The 17,055-nt window shown below is 38.5% G+C and overlaps 2 protein-coding genes across 4 annotated transcripts in view; both read left to right on the forward strand.

Annotated features, from left to right (window-relative positions):
* Window positions 1-4,912, forward strand: part of LOC127350246 (potassium voltage-gated channel subfamily V member 2-like) — a 7,482-nt gene extending 2,570 nt beyond the window's left edge. The window contains exons 2-3 of one of the 3 annotated variants that reach the window (XR_007880539.1): window positions 858-2,975; window positions 3,020-3,085. Coding sequence is in view for 2 of the 3 variants with exons in the window: in XM_051376673.1 (XP_051232633.1) it covers window positions 1,098-2,363; window positions 3,211-3,510 (1,566 nt within the window). In the remaining variant the exon portion in view is untranslated. Of the gene's footprint in view, window positions 2,976-3,019; window positions 3,086-3,210 lie in introns of those variants that run through there. The other 2 variants (XM_051376673.1, XM_051376674.1) reach the window with 2 other exon arrangements.
* A 480-nt stretch (window positions 4,913-5,392) lies between these two features.
* LOC127350389 (N-acetyllactosaminide beta-1,3-N-acetylglucosaminyltransferase 3-like) lies at window positions 5,393-16,696 on the forward strand. The gene is made up of 2 exons (XM_051376945.1): window positions 5,393-5,710; window positions 13,709-16,696. The coding sequence occupies exon 2, from the start codon at window positions 13,719-13,721 to the stop codon at window positions 14,856-14,858; it is 1,140 nt and encodes a 379-aa protein (XP_051232905.1). The 5' UTR covers window positions 5,393-5,710; window positions 13,709-13,718; the 3' UTR covers window positions 14,859-16,696.
* The last annotated feature ends 359 nt before the right edge of the window (window positions 16,697-17,055 follow it).

The raw sequence follows: 17,055 nt of genomic DNA on the forward strand, positions 1-17,055 counted from the left end.
ATAATAATCAATGCCCTGTGGGAAGAGAGAAATGCAAACTATGTCACTCATTCAGCGCATGATGCTAGAAGCTGTAATGGCAATTTTTAAGAACCCATAAAACCCTTTGACCTGGTCATTGTAAAACCATACGCAACTGTTAAACAGGCTGTTGTATGCATTTAACCTTTTGCCCTGTTTCTAACTACACTCTATGTACAAGTAAACCGCAGGATGTTGAGACTTCCCTAACTCAGGAACGTGTAACTGTGTGCTGTTTTAAATGTGCTGATAACATTGTCATGTCAGTCTGCTTGCGTACCACTTTTGTCCAGACTGAAATATCTGAATCAGTACTGGATGGATTGCAATGAAATGTGGTACAGATATCCAAGTTTCCAGAGGACTGAACGACTTTGGTGATCTCCTGACTTTTCATGTAAACTCTAATTTGCCGAATAATGACCAAAAACCTGCACAACTAATGACATTCCCATCAGTCTCAGCTCTAATTAAAAAATGAATTCCACTGTATGGTTTTTTTAACCAAAGTACCACAGACAGTGGGAAATCACGTAACAAATATCAAGTGATATTTTTGCAAGAATATTCTACATCTGTAACATTAAAAAGAATAAAAAAGCGGAATAAAAAACATCTTAATTCATTACAAATAAAAAGGTTGCGGTTGGCCTTATGTCTCGTCACTTTAAAATCCTTAAATCAACTTTGTTTGCTAATCCCGCCTCCTCACCTATATTTACAACTGCTTAAAGAAACTTGGAAAGGCACAAATAAGATTAAATTGATGACTTGCCTGCTGCTCGCCCTTGATCTCCTAGTCTGATGAATTAAATGTCAGTGTGTTGTCTTCACAGTAACAGTCAGAGAGGGGAATCTCTTTCTCTACCCATGACTCTCCGGACTACAATCTCAGCCACCAGAAAAACAGGAAGCCATGCTATTCATCAGGGTTTCAGTTCTGCTGCACAATTTCTGATGATTCAGGAAGATACCATGTGTTGATAGAATCCTTTTCCTGGAGTGCTTCCTGTTATGCTTTTTCCCCCCTTTTTTTCTTCTGTTTCATTGACCTACTGCCTTGAACCATAGCTGCTATGGCTTCAGAGAATGTCCAACTGCAAATGCGATGTTTGCAAAACCGCCGCTCAACTGTCGACTGTCTGTCAAAGGGTGTAGAGGACAACAAAACATTCCCATTTTCTCAGGAGAAAGCAGTCAAAGCCTGGAGATCTCTGGAAAATCTGGACAGTCCTGGCATTAAAGTAGAGTGCCCCAAAGCAGAATACAGACCAGAACAGCAACAGAGCATCATCGTCAATGTCGGGGGAAAGGTCTTTCATATCCCTAGAAAGTGTGCCGCTCAATATCCTAAAACCCGGATAGGCTCATTGGCCCTCTGCAGGGACAGAGCAAAACTCCTCAAGCTTTGTGATGACTACTCTGTACGCAAGGACGAGTTCTTCTTTGACCGCGACCCTGCCTTCTTTCACCACATCTTCCATTTCTACACAAGTGGAGTGCTGTGGGTCATACGGGAAATGTGCCCCATCAACTTCGAGGAGGAGATTGCATTCTGGGGCCTGAGCCTGAAAGACACTCAGCTCTGTTGCTGGATGATGTTTGAGGAGAGGGTCGACGAGGTGAAGGACAACCTGAAGGTGGACAGGGAGCTGATGGCTGAGACTGAGGTGAAGTATGACAACGAGTGTTTCAAGGACATGATATTTGGGAATATGCGCAAGACTCTGTGGAACTTTGTGGAGGATCCATACTCTTCAACTCTGGCAAAGGCTTTTACTGTGCTCTCCAACCTTTTTGTGCTCTTCTCCATTGTCGCAATGACTCTAAACACTGTGGAGGAACTTCAAACATACAGAATTAACAACAGAACGCACATGGAATGGGTGGAGATCATCACCATTGTGTTCTTCACCTTTGAATATTTAATCCGCCTTTTCACCACTCCTAACATCATCATGTTTTTGAAGAGTGGACTCAACTTTGTGGACATGGTGGCAGTCATGCCTTATTTCATCCAGCTCATCTTTGAAGCCTTTACTGATTCTGATGACATGAATGCACAGGAAGACCTCAGGACCATGGCTCGGGTCAGCAAGCTCAGCCACGTCCTCAAAATCCTGAAGCTGCTGCGGATATTTCGGATTTTGAAGCTGGCCCGACACTCCACTGGCATGAAAGCATTTGGGTTCACACTGCGTCAGTGTTACCAGCAGGCTAGTTGCGTTTTCCTTTTCATTGCCATGGGAATCTTCACTTTCTCTGCTCTCCTTCATTCAGCCGAGTGGGAGACTGAGGGATCTCCTATCAGCAGTATCCCATATGCCTGGTGGTGGGCTGCAGTGAGTATCAGTAGCTGAATAACTGAATGTCATGCTCCAGCTTCTAGACATTATATTTTGTCCTAATCCAAAAAACATCTGACTGTCACCTGTCTTCTTCCTCTGCATACACCTGCTTTAGAAGACAAAATATGTGATATAGTCCTCAATACAACACTAACGAATGGAAACTCGTAGGAAAGTGATTTTTATTCCAACCTGGCAACACAGGAGCTTGTTTTACTGGTTACAATCCCTCCTTGATTAGCTTTATGAAGACCAAAACCACCTGTTTTTATAAATTGTCAAGCACAAAACTCCTAGACTCTATATTATATGCAACTATGGTAGAAATGCTCTTTTTTAGCCACAGAAATGCCTCGCTCAAGGGCAATTCAAGATTAACCTTACACTTAAAACATTTATGTTACTGTTTATTAACTGGCTGTGTTAATGTGTCAGTGTTATAAATAATGCTTCCAACAGTGCCTTGTGGCCGTGTGTTTCCAACAAATACAACTCACAGTGATCCTGAGTAGCCAGTGAGTGACAGTAGATTTTATTTGCTGCCCTCAGTAAACAATTGATCAAATCTTCGCAGCTACACCAGTTTGGCAGCATTTCAACTGGAAGGTTCTGATGCATGAAATAAGATCTCTTATCATTTCAACTGGAAGGTTCTGATGCATGAAATAAGATCTCTTATCTTATCAGTTCTCAGAGCCTTTTATTGTTGGCCAACAGGGACCTGCATTACCGTAAACTAGTTTCATTCAATTTTAGCTTTTCAGCATGGAGAACCATGCTATAGTGAAGAAAATGCTAAGGAACACTGAATAATATGGGACTGTTCACTTTTCTTTCTTAGGTCAGCATCTCCACTGTGGGCTACGGGGATGTGGTTCCTGTAACTGTCCTGGGCCGCATTGTGGCCTTTGGCTGCATCTCATTTGGAATCATCCTGAACGGCATGCCGATCTCTTTCCTCTTTAACAATTTCTCTGAATACTATGCCAAGCTAAAAGCCCAGGAGTACAACACTGCCTTCATGCAGAGGCGCTTTCTGCTTAAGAAGCGCCTCCGACACAAAATGGAGGGATGTCTTCATTCTGAAGACAACAGTACAGAGAGCCACTGCGAGTGCCCACACACTGAAAGTGAATCTTAAAATTGTTGTGATGGTATGATAATTAATTGGGAGTCTTCAGTGTGAATGTGTTTCATGATAAACTTGAAACTGAGTCTTTATGTGTGACAATGTGTTATTTAAAGATATGAGTGACATTGTGAGTATGATTGTGAGAAACAGGGCAGGAAAGGGGAAGTGGTTTCTACAGGTGCTACAATTCTTTGCATTGTGTGATCAACTTTAACTTTCTTTTCAAACTGATAGATGAGAAACACAGAAGAAATTCTGAAAAGATTTCCATTCACACTGACTCTCGACTCAACTTGAACTTGTGAATTGCAAACAATGAGTGCCTGTAAATGAAAGGACACATTAGAAATAAAGTGAATGCTTCAATACATAAACTTACACTCATGTTTCTTATCAATACTGTCATCATGATGATGTACGGGATCACTTTCTATCATAATAATAATTAAAGCAGACTGATGTCTTACATTTAATCTGGGGTGGGTATTAAACTATAAACCACAAAGACATTACACAGTAAAATCTAAATAACGGACAAAAGGTTTCCACCCCTTCTCCATTTTGGTTGAAAAAGCATTTGTCACATGAACAATGACATGGGTAAATTGCTGTCAGTTATGTATTTTTTAATGTGTTTTTTTTTCCTTTGGGGTTGAACTGTTTTTATACTTCATTGGAGTTAGCTTGCCTCACATGTCCTGTAAATATTCCTTTGTTAGAATAATTTATCATGCTTCTACATTAAGATAAATTAAACCTGAACACTCAGCATCATGCAGTGACATCCAGTTTGTTATAATGTGGTAAGAAGTGTTCTGAATAAGGTTTCCTCTGTAAACTGACTAGGCATTTCCTGTGATCTCTTGACTAAGTACAAAGCTCCTGCACCTGTAAACAGCTTTGTACTTGAGTTCCCGTAAATGGAGACCTAACGTGACCTTAAATGTACATTTCTATTAATTACAAATGCTTTTAAGATTATGCATGCCCACTCATGAGCTCACAGTTCAAGACACCCAGCTCTTTTTCATCCAGTTGTTTGGCCCAAATACTTTGCCCCAAAAGATTTTCTGAAGAAAGAGAGAAGGACAGAGACAGAGACAAAGTTGCAAATGATGATGATGACGATGACGATGACGAAGACAGCGACGACAACAGCCACAACAATTGGGGACAATGGACAATAATAATAGTAACCATAATAATTAATTATAATTATAATATGATAATAATTAGCAGTGGGAATCAAGCAGGACCGTGGCAGTAGGCACCACCAGGATCCACGAGAACCTGCGAGACAAAAAGCACAAGAACTCCAGGGACGAAGAGAAGTTAGTAACATGCATTAATGGGACATGAATGTGTGCAGAAAGAGGCAAAACTGGAGGGATTAAATACAATTTTTCTGTAATATTTACTGTCATTTGGTGTTTTGATGAGGATGATGGTGAGCGCTGTCTAATCGCTATAAAATTTCACATAGGTGCTCATAGGTGAGATCAGGTGCCTGCGGAGGCCAGATTCAGACCCCTTGTGCCCTTTATGGAAGCATCTGCATTCACGATTTAGTTTACTTTAATGTGTCAAAGTTTAGATCATTATTTTGAGTTTGTAAAGCCCAACATCTCAAGGACTCAAGGATCAGCTGCCCATCGCTGTCTTGTTCATCTAAACAACAATCACAAGTCCACCATTGCCTTAACCTACTTGATGAATATTAACAAACATTTGTGGTTGTGCACTTCCTCTTAGCAATGTTTTTTTTTTTTGCAATGTTTTTGTGCAATGCCTGAGTTTACCTCAAAATAATAACATGTTGGTTAAACAGAAGAACCTACAAGCAGAACACAAACTCGGTTGAGTATGATTACCAAAGACAGGCTTTATTAAAAACCAGCTGATGAAATGGTGACGTGAGGGGATAATGGCTGGGATCCAGGCAGAGTGGAACTGAAGGTGGAGGCAGTGTGGCTGATAAGAAGGAGCGGGCAGGTAGCTGAAGAGTAGGTGATGATCCTGAGGCACAGGAAAAAACAAGGGTAAGTATGTCAACACGAAGAGAAAAAAGGATCTTCAATTTAACTAACTGGGCGAGAGAGTAGCTACCAATCATGCAGCGACAACGATCTGCCGGAGAGTGGATGAAGAACCAGGATTGACATACTGCCTGCCAGCCAGCCATCTACCAGCTCTCCATCTGCTGCTTCCAGTAAGCAACTCACCCTGTGTTCACTTTTTTTTTTAGCTGTAAACTGAATTACTTGACTGTACTGTAATGAAACACGTCAATGCTTTTGTTAAAATGTACATAATTACTAAATTTATGAAAATCTACATTTTGTGGATTAAAAATGGCTCAACACCCCTGTATATTTAAAAAAACAGCGTTAATGCCCTCTAACCAGAGGAGGACAGCCCACCTCCCCCAGCCTCCACTCTGAGTGGGGGTCAGTGAAACCACTGTGCTCATTTTCAAGTGTATACTGATAGAGATGCATCATTCACAGGAGTTCAGGCTATTTTTTGTGAAACCTTACTTAGTATTTTTCAATTCTGGCGGACCTGGCTGCAATAGAAAAACAATGCCATACAGTCTTATGGAGGAATGACCCGACTTGTCACTTGATTTTTTGGTTAAGTGAACAATTTCTGCACAAGTTTATGGTCTCAATTGCTAGTTTGCAAGTCTTTTTCCATACATTATGATGTTCATTTAGTAAATTATGGTCCAAATTAAAGTAAAATAGACAATAAAGCCATGTATGCTTTTGGCTGTGGCTACCTTGTGATTGCACTTCACGAAACTTAAATCAAACCATCAAACTAGGTGCTGCTGATCAAATACGAAGCAGATTTCTGTTACTGCGTTCTCACCTAAAATCATTTCAGAAACATATTTTAGTGTATCATGAGTTGAAACTGCGCAGCCAATGAGTGCAGCTCAACTTGCAGTACTTCGCCTCTGCTGGCATGGCCAAAATGCCGAACTCGAGGCTTCAAACCAACGGGTGACATCATGATAGGTTCACTCTTGGCTACAACACAGCCGCTAGCTCAGCTATAGCTCGCTGTTAGCCTGCTGTGGTCAGTCTGTGTTTTATTCCAGTCGAGGCCACATACCCCAAAATCACAGAATCTGCAGGTCTCTCAATGTATTCTTTAAATTTGCTGAGAATGAGGGAGCACCACTGAAGGGTGTAGTTACTAGGACTACACGATATAGTAAAAACATCGTACTGTGATTTTTTTTGCGATTCACGATTCGGTGGGAATCATTTCTGAATCAGAAATTTTCACTTTAAAAAAATACATTAAAATCATAATGATGTGACATTTTTGGGTGGTCTGTAACATCAAACACCTGGAGAACACAATGTGTATGCCAGGGCACCTCTGCAGCACTACAGTGCTTCATTATAATGCTGGTTTGACAGGTGAATGTCATCATATCATTATTATTTAAACCAGTTAGTTCATGCTTACCTAATGGTAAGCAGCGTCACATTTTATTTTACTTAAAGACAAAATGATTTGATTTTGATATAAAAACACAAAGAAATTGTGATTTTTTTGGGCATAAATACGGGTACAATATACCCTGGGATGCTATCTTAAAGGTTAAAGAAATTTAATTTCTCATGTCAGCTGGACTTTAATATAACAACAGTATAATGTGGTTTAATATCTGACTGTGGTGGAGTTTATTTAATATATTGTAAAGTTTACAGTAGTTAAAGTACTGTAAAACGCTGTATCATAATTCATATGCTCTACCTATGGATAGATAGATATATAGATAGACAGATGCATGTATGACGCTCTCGGTTGGCTCCGCCCTGCAGGCTGCACACTTGCAGCACTCTGGGTTAATTTATCATTTGTGCAGCTTCAGAGACAGACGACAGGATTTATCTCTTTTTAGCGGTGAGTATCTCTATACAAGCCCACTTCATATAATGTTGTGTGTCCAGTAGCTGCTCACTTTTATGTGTCCGTTTTAAGGTAAATTAAATATATCTATATGTAATATATTTCAGATAACAGTAGTAACCGTTTTTAAAACATTTATAACGTTTTTATTGTCTTCGAGGCTTAATGGAAACATTGTCCAATCTAAGGTGGAGGTGATTATTAACATGTAGGCTAAGTATCGGCTCGGGGGGAAACAACGCTTTATAAACAGAAACATCTATAAAAACGTTTATTTATGTTATTTTTTTAACCAAGTCTCTCTTGCAAAGTCTGTTCTATTATACTATGCATCGCTGTTAATGATGGTCCGTTTTGTGAATAGTTTATAAAATGTCACTTTATGTTTTCATCTGCTAAATGGCGACTTTCCTTGAACACACATCAGCCAATGTGGTGTGGTAGTAAACCTGTAAAAGTATATTTTTATTTTTCCGTGAAATATCTGCATGGTTCGGTGATGTCTTAAAGGAAGTGGTCAGATGACGTTCAGTTTTAAATGTATTTCTACCCTACTGTGCTTCCTACAGCCTAGTCTTTGTAGAGATTGGATCCTAGATAACTGTTATGTTAGTGACAGCAAATAGAGAGCTTAATAAATAATCCTACAATAAACCTTTGCTCACGCATGTTCTTCTTCTGCTGCCTCAGTAAGTTTTTGGAGATATACAGTTTGGTAGTTTAGGTTCCCAACATAGGGAGTGGGTTATCCCAAAGGGTCACAAGATAAATCAGAGGTGTCCAGAGATGATTTATAGGAGAGAAAACAGGAAAACACTAAGTTCTGCTACACAACTTTATTTTTATTGTTTGGAATTCATTTTTTTGTGGAATATATATATATATCGGATAATTTTCAGGATAGACATCTGAAATGTGAAAACTGGTCCCAACCTGAACACTGCGGCCAAAAGAGTTGGTAACCACTGATTTAATCTTTAACATTGTATTGTCTTTAATAAGCATATCCTGTCTATTGTTTATGTCAAAAGAAACTAGTAACCATATCTGTCATATAATAAGTGGAGTAAAACGTATATTTCCTTATGAAATGAAGTGGAATAGAAGTAACAATAAATAAAAATACTGATATAATATAATATAATACTAATAAAGTACAGTATGAATCTCTGCTTCTGCGTTATCTGATACTTAAAATAAGAACTTCCTTAAGTACACAAGCCAACGTGATATGAGTGTTGAAATAGCTGCATAATTGTACCAATAAACCTGTTGAAGTACATTCTTTTACCTTTATATATTATGATTCATGATTCATCAAACGGCTAAGGCTTCTGTTTCATTTCTGTAGAAAGAAGCTCTCATGGGACTTTTACTGTCAAATGAGTGAAGTGGAGTAAAAGGTATATTTCCTTTTCAAATGAAGTGGAATAAAAGTAAATAATATAAAATGTCATTACTCCAAAGTACAGTTTGAAAATCATCTTTACTTTCCACCACCGTTTATAAACGACTGAGATGTTTTCTCTCTCCCAATGGACGATGTAGGTTGTGACAACAATCCCATAAGGATTACAGCGGGTAGACTAACAGGAATAGAAATTGAAAGGAAAGTCTTTACATGTTATTATTGACCAAAGATGTTATCTCCAGGTAATTTAGAAATCTGGGAACAAAAATAGGTAAATGTGGTTTTCTAAAAAAGAAGGATAAAAAAAGATATTGTATATAACACCAAAGGAGATCTTCAGCTTTTGTTAAATCACAGTTTCTAAGCAGATTACTAAGAACTGAAAGTAAAATGAAATCAAAATAGGTCACCGTCACACAGGAATTCTAGCTGGAGGTCTTTGGAGACTTGTTGTAGGCATTTCTTCATAAAAACAATAATAAGTAATGTCTAAATAGACTGTAAAGTTAGTGCATGTTTAAGTAAAAGTAGAAACACCACCATCTAAAACACTTCCTTACAGGTAAAAGTCTGGAATTCAAGCCTATTACTTTGAATACAGAACAAAAAATGTCTTTAAAGAACATAAGTATTATGAGAAAAATTTACTTAAAGCATAATTATGCAACGTCCCTGTCAGTATTTATTTGTCATATTACTGGATTATTATTACTGACGTGTGTAAGCAGCATTTTAATTTGTAGTGGGTCAAGAAGGAACCAGTTTTTAATTCTTTTATACACTTTGTTTGTTGTATTTGTTGTTGTTTGTATTGTGTATGTATTGTTAACCTGCAAAGTAACTATTAACGATAGCTGTCAAATACATGTAGGAGGTGTAAAAAGTAATAATAAGTGAAATATAAGTAATATTTCCCTATGAAATGTAGTGGAGTAGAAGCCTAAAGTAGCAGAAAAACTCAAGTAAAGTACAAATACTTAAGTAGTACCTGAGTAAATGTACTTAGTTGTATTCCACCACTGCCTATTTGTAGATAATATTTATATTTTAGGCTGTAAAATATGCTGCTAGGTGTCTTTCAGTCAATGAGTTTCCTCTAGTCATTAGCCACTTTCATTAGAGAAATGGCTACTTACAGTAAAGCCAGATAACCGTGGCCTGAATTGCTGATGCATCATTTAGAAACACTGCAAAGTTACGAAATGATGAGGGAAAGGTAAATGTGTCAAACAAGAAACATTATATTAATCGTATTTGAACAGCACAAAGAAACCAAACAGGGTAGTGTTAGTCTCAGCTTTCATATTGACTGTATATTTGTTCCATGCAGTCAGTCAGTTGAATGTTTTACTGCATGATTTCCTCATGCTGAGTGAGGCAGAGCGTTGAGTCTAGGCGGGTCATTTTTCTGTCATCTTTGCAGTAATGTTAATGTTGGGAGCTTCCCTTTTTCTTTTTTTTTCATGTTTCACTAAATGAGTATTTAGTTTGTTCTAGTGACGTAATGTCTGAAATCAACATATTCCACCCATTTTGAGGGGACATGACACCACTTGATTTGTTGACACCCCACACCCCATATAAAAGTCCACGTGAGGATTCTGTAGACAGACGCCAAGATTGATAGATAGATAGATACTTTATTGTCCTTCACAGGAAATTTGTCACTGCAGTCTGTACATGGCTTTTACACATACATGCATAGATACAAGATACGTAGGGACATGATGACGTAACAACAAGAATAGGCGTCGACACAGAGCATGCCACCTCATGTCTGAAGCTCAGTCTGCTCGTTCTTGTTGGCTTGTTGTTTGTTGAAGTTAGGGCCAAATGTGTGAAAGCTTTAATTTATGGGCCTTGTACTTTACGACTAAGCTCAAGTATTTAATTTAATTACTCAAATATCCAGCTCTAATTTGTTGGCAGAGGACAGTCTCTTCCTTATGTCTTGTATTTTTCTATTATTGATGTATGTGTGTTATTAACTGATTATTAGAGATGAGATGTGCTGAAATAAAGCCATGAATGCAGCAATGAAAGTTTCTTTGGAACTATAGCAGCGCACATAAAAAACCCATGGTAGAGTTCACACACTGGATGTAAAATTAAGTATAACTCCATCGTCTACATTTCTCAGAAAAAACATCTTGAATGGTTTCGACTTTTGGATACATTGAAAACCACATCCAGTCTAGTTGTTGTAAATGAAATGATGCTCCAGTCATCTGCGGAGTGAGCATAAAGCCATGCAGTGCTTAATGCTCATTTAAGAGCAAGAGTTGCCCTTCAGTAAGACTTGCAGACTAACACTCTGGTGTGGGCTAACTTTAATACTGGTGTTTACACTGGTGCTTTCTAAAGTTAACAGGACATTTGATAGCAAGTGTTAACCGCTTGATTAGTTACTGCTCTTACTGAGCTAGAGGGACTGGATAAGACACACTAAAAGTTGAACAGCTGCAGCTCAACAACACCACTAACTGATGACATTAGGTTTTTACCCCCATTTCAACAAATTTTATGCATATAAACTTTGCATAAGCTATGTTTTCACCATATACAGTTCAGAGATTGTAAAGATAATCACAATGTAGTTACACTTTGGTACACATAATCATTAGAGGAATAAGGTGTAAGTGTTTGCGAAAGAGCTTTATATATTTGTTTCTTTCTCAAGAGCTATTTGGTGTGCAGATTTTTATGGTTTCATATGTATTTTTTTTATTATCCAGTAGCCATCCAAGTTGGATGATGACCAAATGACATCCGTTAACAGCCAGGAAATAGATGTGCGATACTTTTACAACCTCAGTATCCATCCCTTCCTCCCATGTGCACGGATCAGAGCCGGTCCGCCCTGCTCGCACACTGGGGCCCCGCCTCTCAATAGTGTCAACAGATTGATGATATAGATAATAGAGGAAGAGCGAAATTTCTGTCAGAAAAAGAAAGAGGGAAAAAAAAAACACCACAAGAGTAAATTGCAATAACAGGATGCAGATAAACTTCTCTCTGGGTTTGATGTCAGTAAACAAACAGCAACATTGATGTGAGATTTGTCTGTCTCACTAACAGCTGGGCAGTGCAGCTCTCTGTCTGTTCTTCACTAATGTGAGAGTGAAACACAACTATTTATAATGTTTGCGTCACCCACAAAATTAAACTGTTTTTTTCCAACCGCAGCAACGTACCAGTCCAATAATGTATGGGTGTGATGCCTGTCAGACGCACATCATTTTTAAACAACATAAGGATCATTCTAGTCTCTCAGCTGAAGTTCAGTTGCAGGTCTGTAACGTGAGAGGGAGAGCAATGGACTGACATTGACTATTGATTAAATATCAAATTTGTTGATTAGCTGGGCATGCTGGGCAACATGGGTACACATCTCACAGTTTTAAATTAACTCAATAAAATCAAGTATTCAGTCAAGCCATTGCATAAATAGCTCTTTATATTTTAAAGTGTATAAAAGGAAGTCTGGGTTAGCCAGTTTGAAGGACCTGATGCCGCCTGTAGACTTATGTTGTTGTGACTGACCAGGCAGCAGAGTAAAATATTAATTTTTATTAGATTAGATTAGATTCAACTTTACTGTCAGTACAAGTCCTAAAACAACGAAATGCCGATTAGCATCTAACCAGAAGTGCAAAAAGCAGTAAAGTGCAGAGTATGCACATATGTACAGGGATATAAAAAGGATATTAGTGTCTACATTTATATTTTCTACAATGTTAATGTTAACAGTCACTTATTATTCAATATAAAATATTCTATTAAATTAATATGATTTGTTTGTACCTCCTTCTGTTCTGTATAGATCTACTAATTCTTAGACCGACAGATGGAGCTGTTTTAAAGGAGGAAGGATTGTAGTGGGAGCACTGGATGTGACTGTGATGCAAATAGTTTACATGGTTTAAGAGTAAGGTAGGAAGGCCATCGAGCAGAATTTGGCTTGGGCCCCCAGGAAGGTCAGGACCGGCTCTGGCACAGATTTTAGAAAATTAGGATATCTTCAAGGACCTGATGCCGCCTGTAGACTTATGTTGTTGTGACTGACCAGGCAGCAGAGTAAAATATTAATTTTTATTAGATTAGATTAGATTCAACTTTACTGTCAGTACAAGTCCTAAAACAACGAAATGCCGATTAGCATCTAACCAGAAGTGCAAAAAGCAGTAAAGTGCAGAGTATGCACATATGTACAGGGATATAAAAAGGATATTAGTGTCTACATTTATATTTTCTACAATGTTAATGTTAACAGTCACTTATTATTCAATATAAAATATTCTATTAAATTAATATGATTTGTTTGTACCTCCTTCTGTTCTGTATAGATCTACTAATTCTTAGACCGACAGATGGAGCTGTTTTAAAGGAGGAAGGATTGTAGTGGGAGCACTGGATGTGACTGTGATGCAAATAGTTTACATGGTTTAAGAGTAAGGTAGGAAGGCCATCGAGCAGAATTTGGCTTGGGCCCCCAGGAAGGTCAGGACCGGCTCTGGCACAGATTTTAGAAAATTAGGATATCTTCACTGTTAATCTGCCAATCTAAAATAGAGACAGTTATCAAATGTTATCAGGCGGGGGTCCCTGATCTTCTTAAATACAGGCCTGATCAATTTGGAGGGGTTAACACCAAAAAGTTTGCGAACCACGGCTGTATGTGGACAGGACTACTCGTAAACTGATTTGATGGGAATCGTCTTGTTTTGTGAAAGATCGCGTGCCATGCAAAGGGAGACACGAGACAACCAACCTCAATATATTCAAACAACTAACTGATCATTCAGTTGCTCTATGTCACACTGAGATGTTTTGGTAAGAAAACTGTGTTTTGTTTTGTCCCTGCAGAGTTTCAAGGATGAGAAACATCAGAGCAAGAACCGTATTGCTGGCAGGAGGTCTTAGTCTGTTGGTCCTCCATCTCTGTAAAGATTTTATCGACCTCAAAACCACTAAGACCATCTCTCACCTCCATCTCAATGTGAAAAGAAACAACCCTCAAATAAGACAACACATCAAAAACAACTCCCATGTATTCTCCTGGCAAAGATGTCAACAAAATATGTCTATTGCCAACATCTCAGGCTTCAGCTCTCTTCCTGGTAGTATTAAAGACTTTCTCTACCATCGACACTGTCGCCATTTCCCCATGCTGCTTGACCTTCCTGACAAATGTGGAGGAGCTGGTAAGTCAGCAGATGTCTTCCTTTTACTGGTCATTAAAAGCTCCCCTGGGAACTACGACCGTAGAGAGGTGCTGCGGAAAACCTGGGCCAAAGAGAGGTTACATAACGGCATGTTGATCCAAAGGTTGTTCATCTCAGGAACAACAAGTTCTGGATTTGAGAAGAAGAGACTGAACAAGCTCCTTGAGGTGGAGCAACGCGAGTACAATGACATCCTCCAGTGGGACTTTAGTGACACATTCTACAACCTCACCTTGAAGCAGATACTCTTCCTAGAGTGGATGGAAAGAAACTGCCCGAATGCTCGCTTCCTGCTGAATGGTGATGATGACGTCTTTGCCAACACAGACAACATGGTCGAGTATCTCCAAAGCCTTAAGGATAACGATGGAAGCAAGCACCTCTTTACCGGCCATCTCATCCAGAATGTTGGGCCCATTAGATCATCAGGGAGCAAGTATTTTATCCCAGTTCAGGTACAGGAGTCAGACTCATATCCCCCCTACTGTGGTGGTGGGGGCTTCCTGTTGTCCGGCTATACTGCTTTGGTCATATACAATATGTCCCAGTCCATAACCATTCTTCCCATTGACGATGTTTACATGGGGATGTGTTTGGCCAAAGCAGGACTCGGTCCTACATCCCACATGGGTGTGAGGACGGCAGGACTGCACATTCCCTCCAGCAGTGTAGATGGATACAACCCTTGCTACTATAAAGAGGTTTTACTGGTACACAGATTCCTTTCAGCTCACATGTTTCTTATGTGGCACAGAATACACGACCCGAATCTCAAATGTGGATCCTCCTAGAAAAGGCTTCAGCAGCAGCAGACTCTAACTTCCAGTTGGTGACAGGGCTTATTGATACTTTGCTTCCTGCTCCTGCTCTTTGCGGTTGTGAGTGAAATATTACCGTCTTCATACTATCAATTCTACCGCTGTTCATCCGCCCAATGGAACTTTTTATATTCTTAAAGTCATCAATGTGGACCAGCAGCCAGTCAAATGGGCACAGAAGGGGTGGGGGGTGATAGAGCTTTTTTCTCCTTATACTCTATGGATGAGTAGCTTTCACTGGAATGAAGGGGCTGCTAGGTTTTTTTTCCCCCCTTATTTATTGTTTTGTCGACTTAAAATGAGGTTGCAAAACTTTGTATCAGGCTTCAAAACTAAGCTAAATCAGAGCAGAGTAGTCAGTACAGACCAATTTATAATTTTAATACTGACACTAAACAGTGATTGTCCATAGCTTTGCAACCATAAGCACAACAAGCTTTGGATTTCTCCATGTGTTGAACCAGTGGGTAGGTAGGATTCTAAGAGCATTACTCAAATGTTTTTTTTTCTTGTTTTTTTTTTTTGCCTTTCCAGAGCTGTGAATACAGTACAAGTGTGAGAAATTGATTAAAAAGCGCATTTTCTGTTCTACTGTAAGCTACAAACATGCATGTCCAGGCAGCTGATTTGATTACTAACTGCAGAAGTCATTTAACCCAGCATTACTTCTGTAGGGTTACAACATAGGTCAAGTGCAAATAAGAACCTTCTTTCAGGGTTCTCACTGTAAAACACGTTAGTTGAAAACATTTAAAAGTCAGCAGGTGGCAGGGTTTGTACTACATTACTAAGAATTCAGGGTAGTACATTTTGCTGAGTACCGGTATCACTATAAACTATATGTGAGTTTGTGCTGTGTGAGAATGATAAGCCTGACGAAGGCAAGAGTTAATTCATCTTTAAGTGAAAATAAGGATTGATGATTTATTCAGAGGCTTGTTTTCTGTATGGCTATTGCAACATATAACATATTCTGATATATATCATAACACGGATGCTTTTAGTTATTTTACAAACTATATGTGGAGTTTGGTTTGTCATGCATTGGTGTATAGGGCCTTTAAATGTTTTGTTTCCTATGGACACATAGTTCAGCCATAACTATGGTAAAGTTTCTGGCCTAGCCATTGTTGAAGACCACAGACTGTGTCATTTCTAAGGTTGGGTATTGATTCACAATACATTCTGATTGCTACTTGAATCATGTCCATAGCACATAATTGTCCCAAAAACTACCAAAGGTTAGAATCAAATGCTTCGTAGTTATGTTAGCTTATTTATTGATGAGATATTTCTTGTTTTAAATTAATATAAATTCTAAAAAGTATTTATACTGTGGGCCTATGTAGGAAAATGTATCTGGTATTAAAACCATTTTACAATACTCTTTGGTGTGAATGGTGCTGGGGGTTATACAGTATATCCACAATCTTATATAAATGTCAGTCAAAAATAATTTCTCAGGGTTTCTTCAAATTGATTATGTTATCTGCTTAAGTTTATAATTTTATAGTTTTCTTGAATTTAATTATATTTTTGTATAACCTTTATATTTGTGTTGTAACAATATTTTGAGGAAGAAATGAATGTATGTTTTGTGCCTTATATCAGTGCTTCTAAACCAGGAACCACTGTCAGAAGTTGAGTTCATGTACTGTCAGATAAGAGTCTTTTTTTAAGTTTGTCTATTGAATGTATCTATTTTATTTTCAAGAAGAGGCTATATATTGTAATATTTTATAGTTAATGGCTGGGAGATGAAATTGTGTGCTGCATACTAAACATGGATTTAATAAAAACTAAAAACTAAATGCTGGTGTCCATATTGTGTTCTTAGATCTTTTTCTGTGCACACCCACCAATGGGAACCATACTGGAGGAGATTGTTTTTCTAAACATAGAGTTTACACCTCTGAGCAGAATCAGAGAAACACCTTCTCAGATCCACAGTACCACACATTAACCCAGCGGTGTGTGTGTGTGTGTGTGTGTGTGTGTGTGTGTGTGTGTACATATGTGATAACCCTGTGCACAGCTGCATACATTCCAACACCAATAAGTTAGTTTTTGCAAGTGACCTCAAATTAAAGATAACAGCACAGATAAAGAACACAGGGCCCCTTTGTCATAATAGTGTTAGTTCGTATTTGACAGTAACAAGTCAATTATC

Source organism: Dicentrarchus labrax, unplaced genomic scaffold (assembly GCF_905237075.1).
Source record: "Dicentrarchus labrax unplaced genomic scaffold, dlabrax2021, whole genome shotgun sequence".
In the NCBI taxonomy this organism is placed as follows: domain Eukaryota; kingdom Metazoa; phylum Chordata; class Actinopteri; family Moronidae; genus Dicentrarchus; species Dicentrarchus labrax.

Coding starts and splice junctions, on each gene's coding strand:
- LOC127350389 (XM_051376945.1), top strand. CDS start 13,719: ATGAGAAACATCAGAGCAAGAACCGTATTGCTGGCAGGAGGTCTTAGT.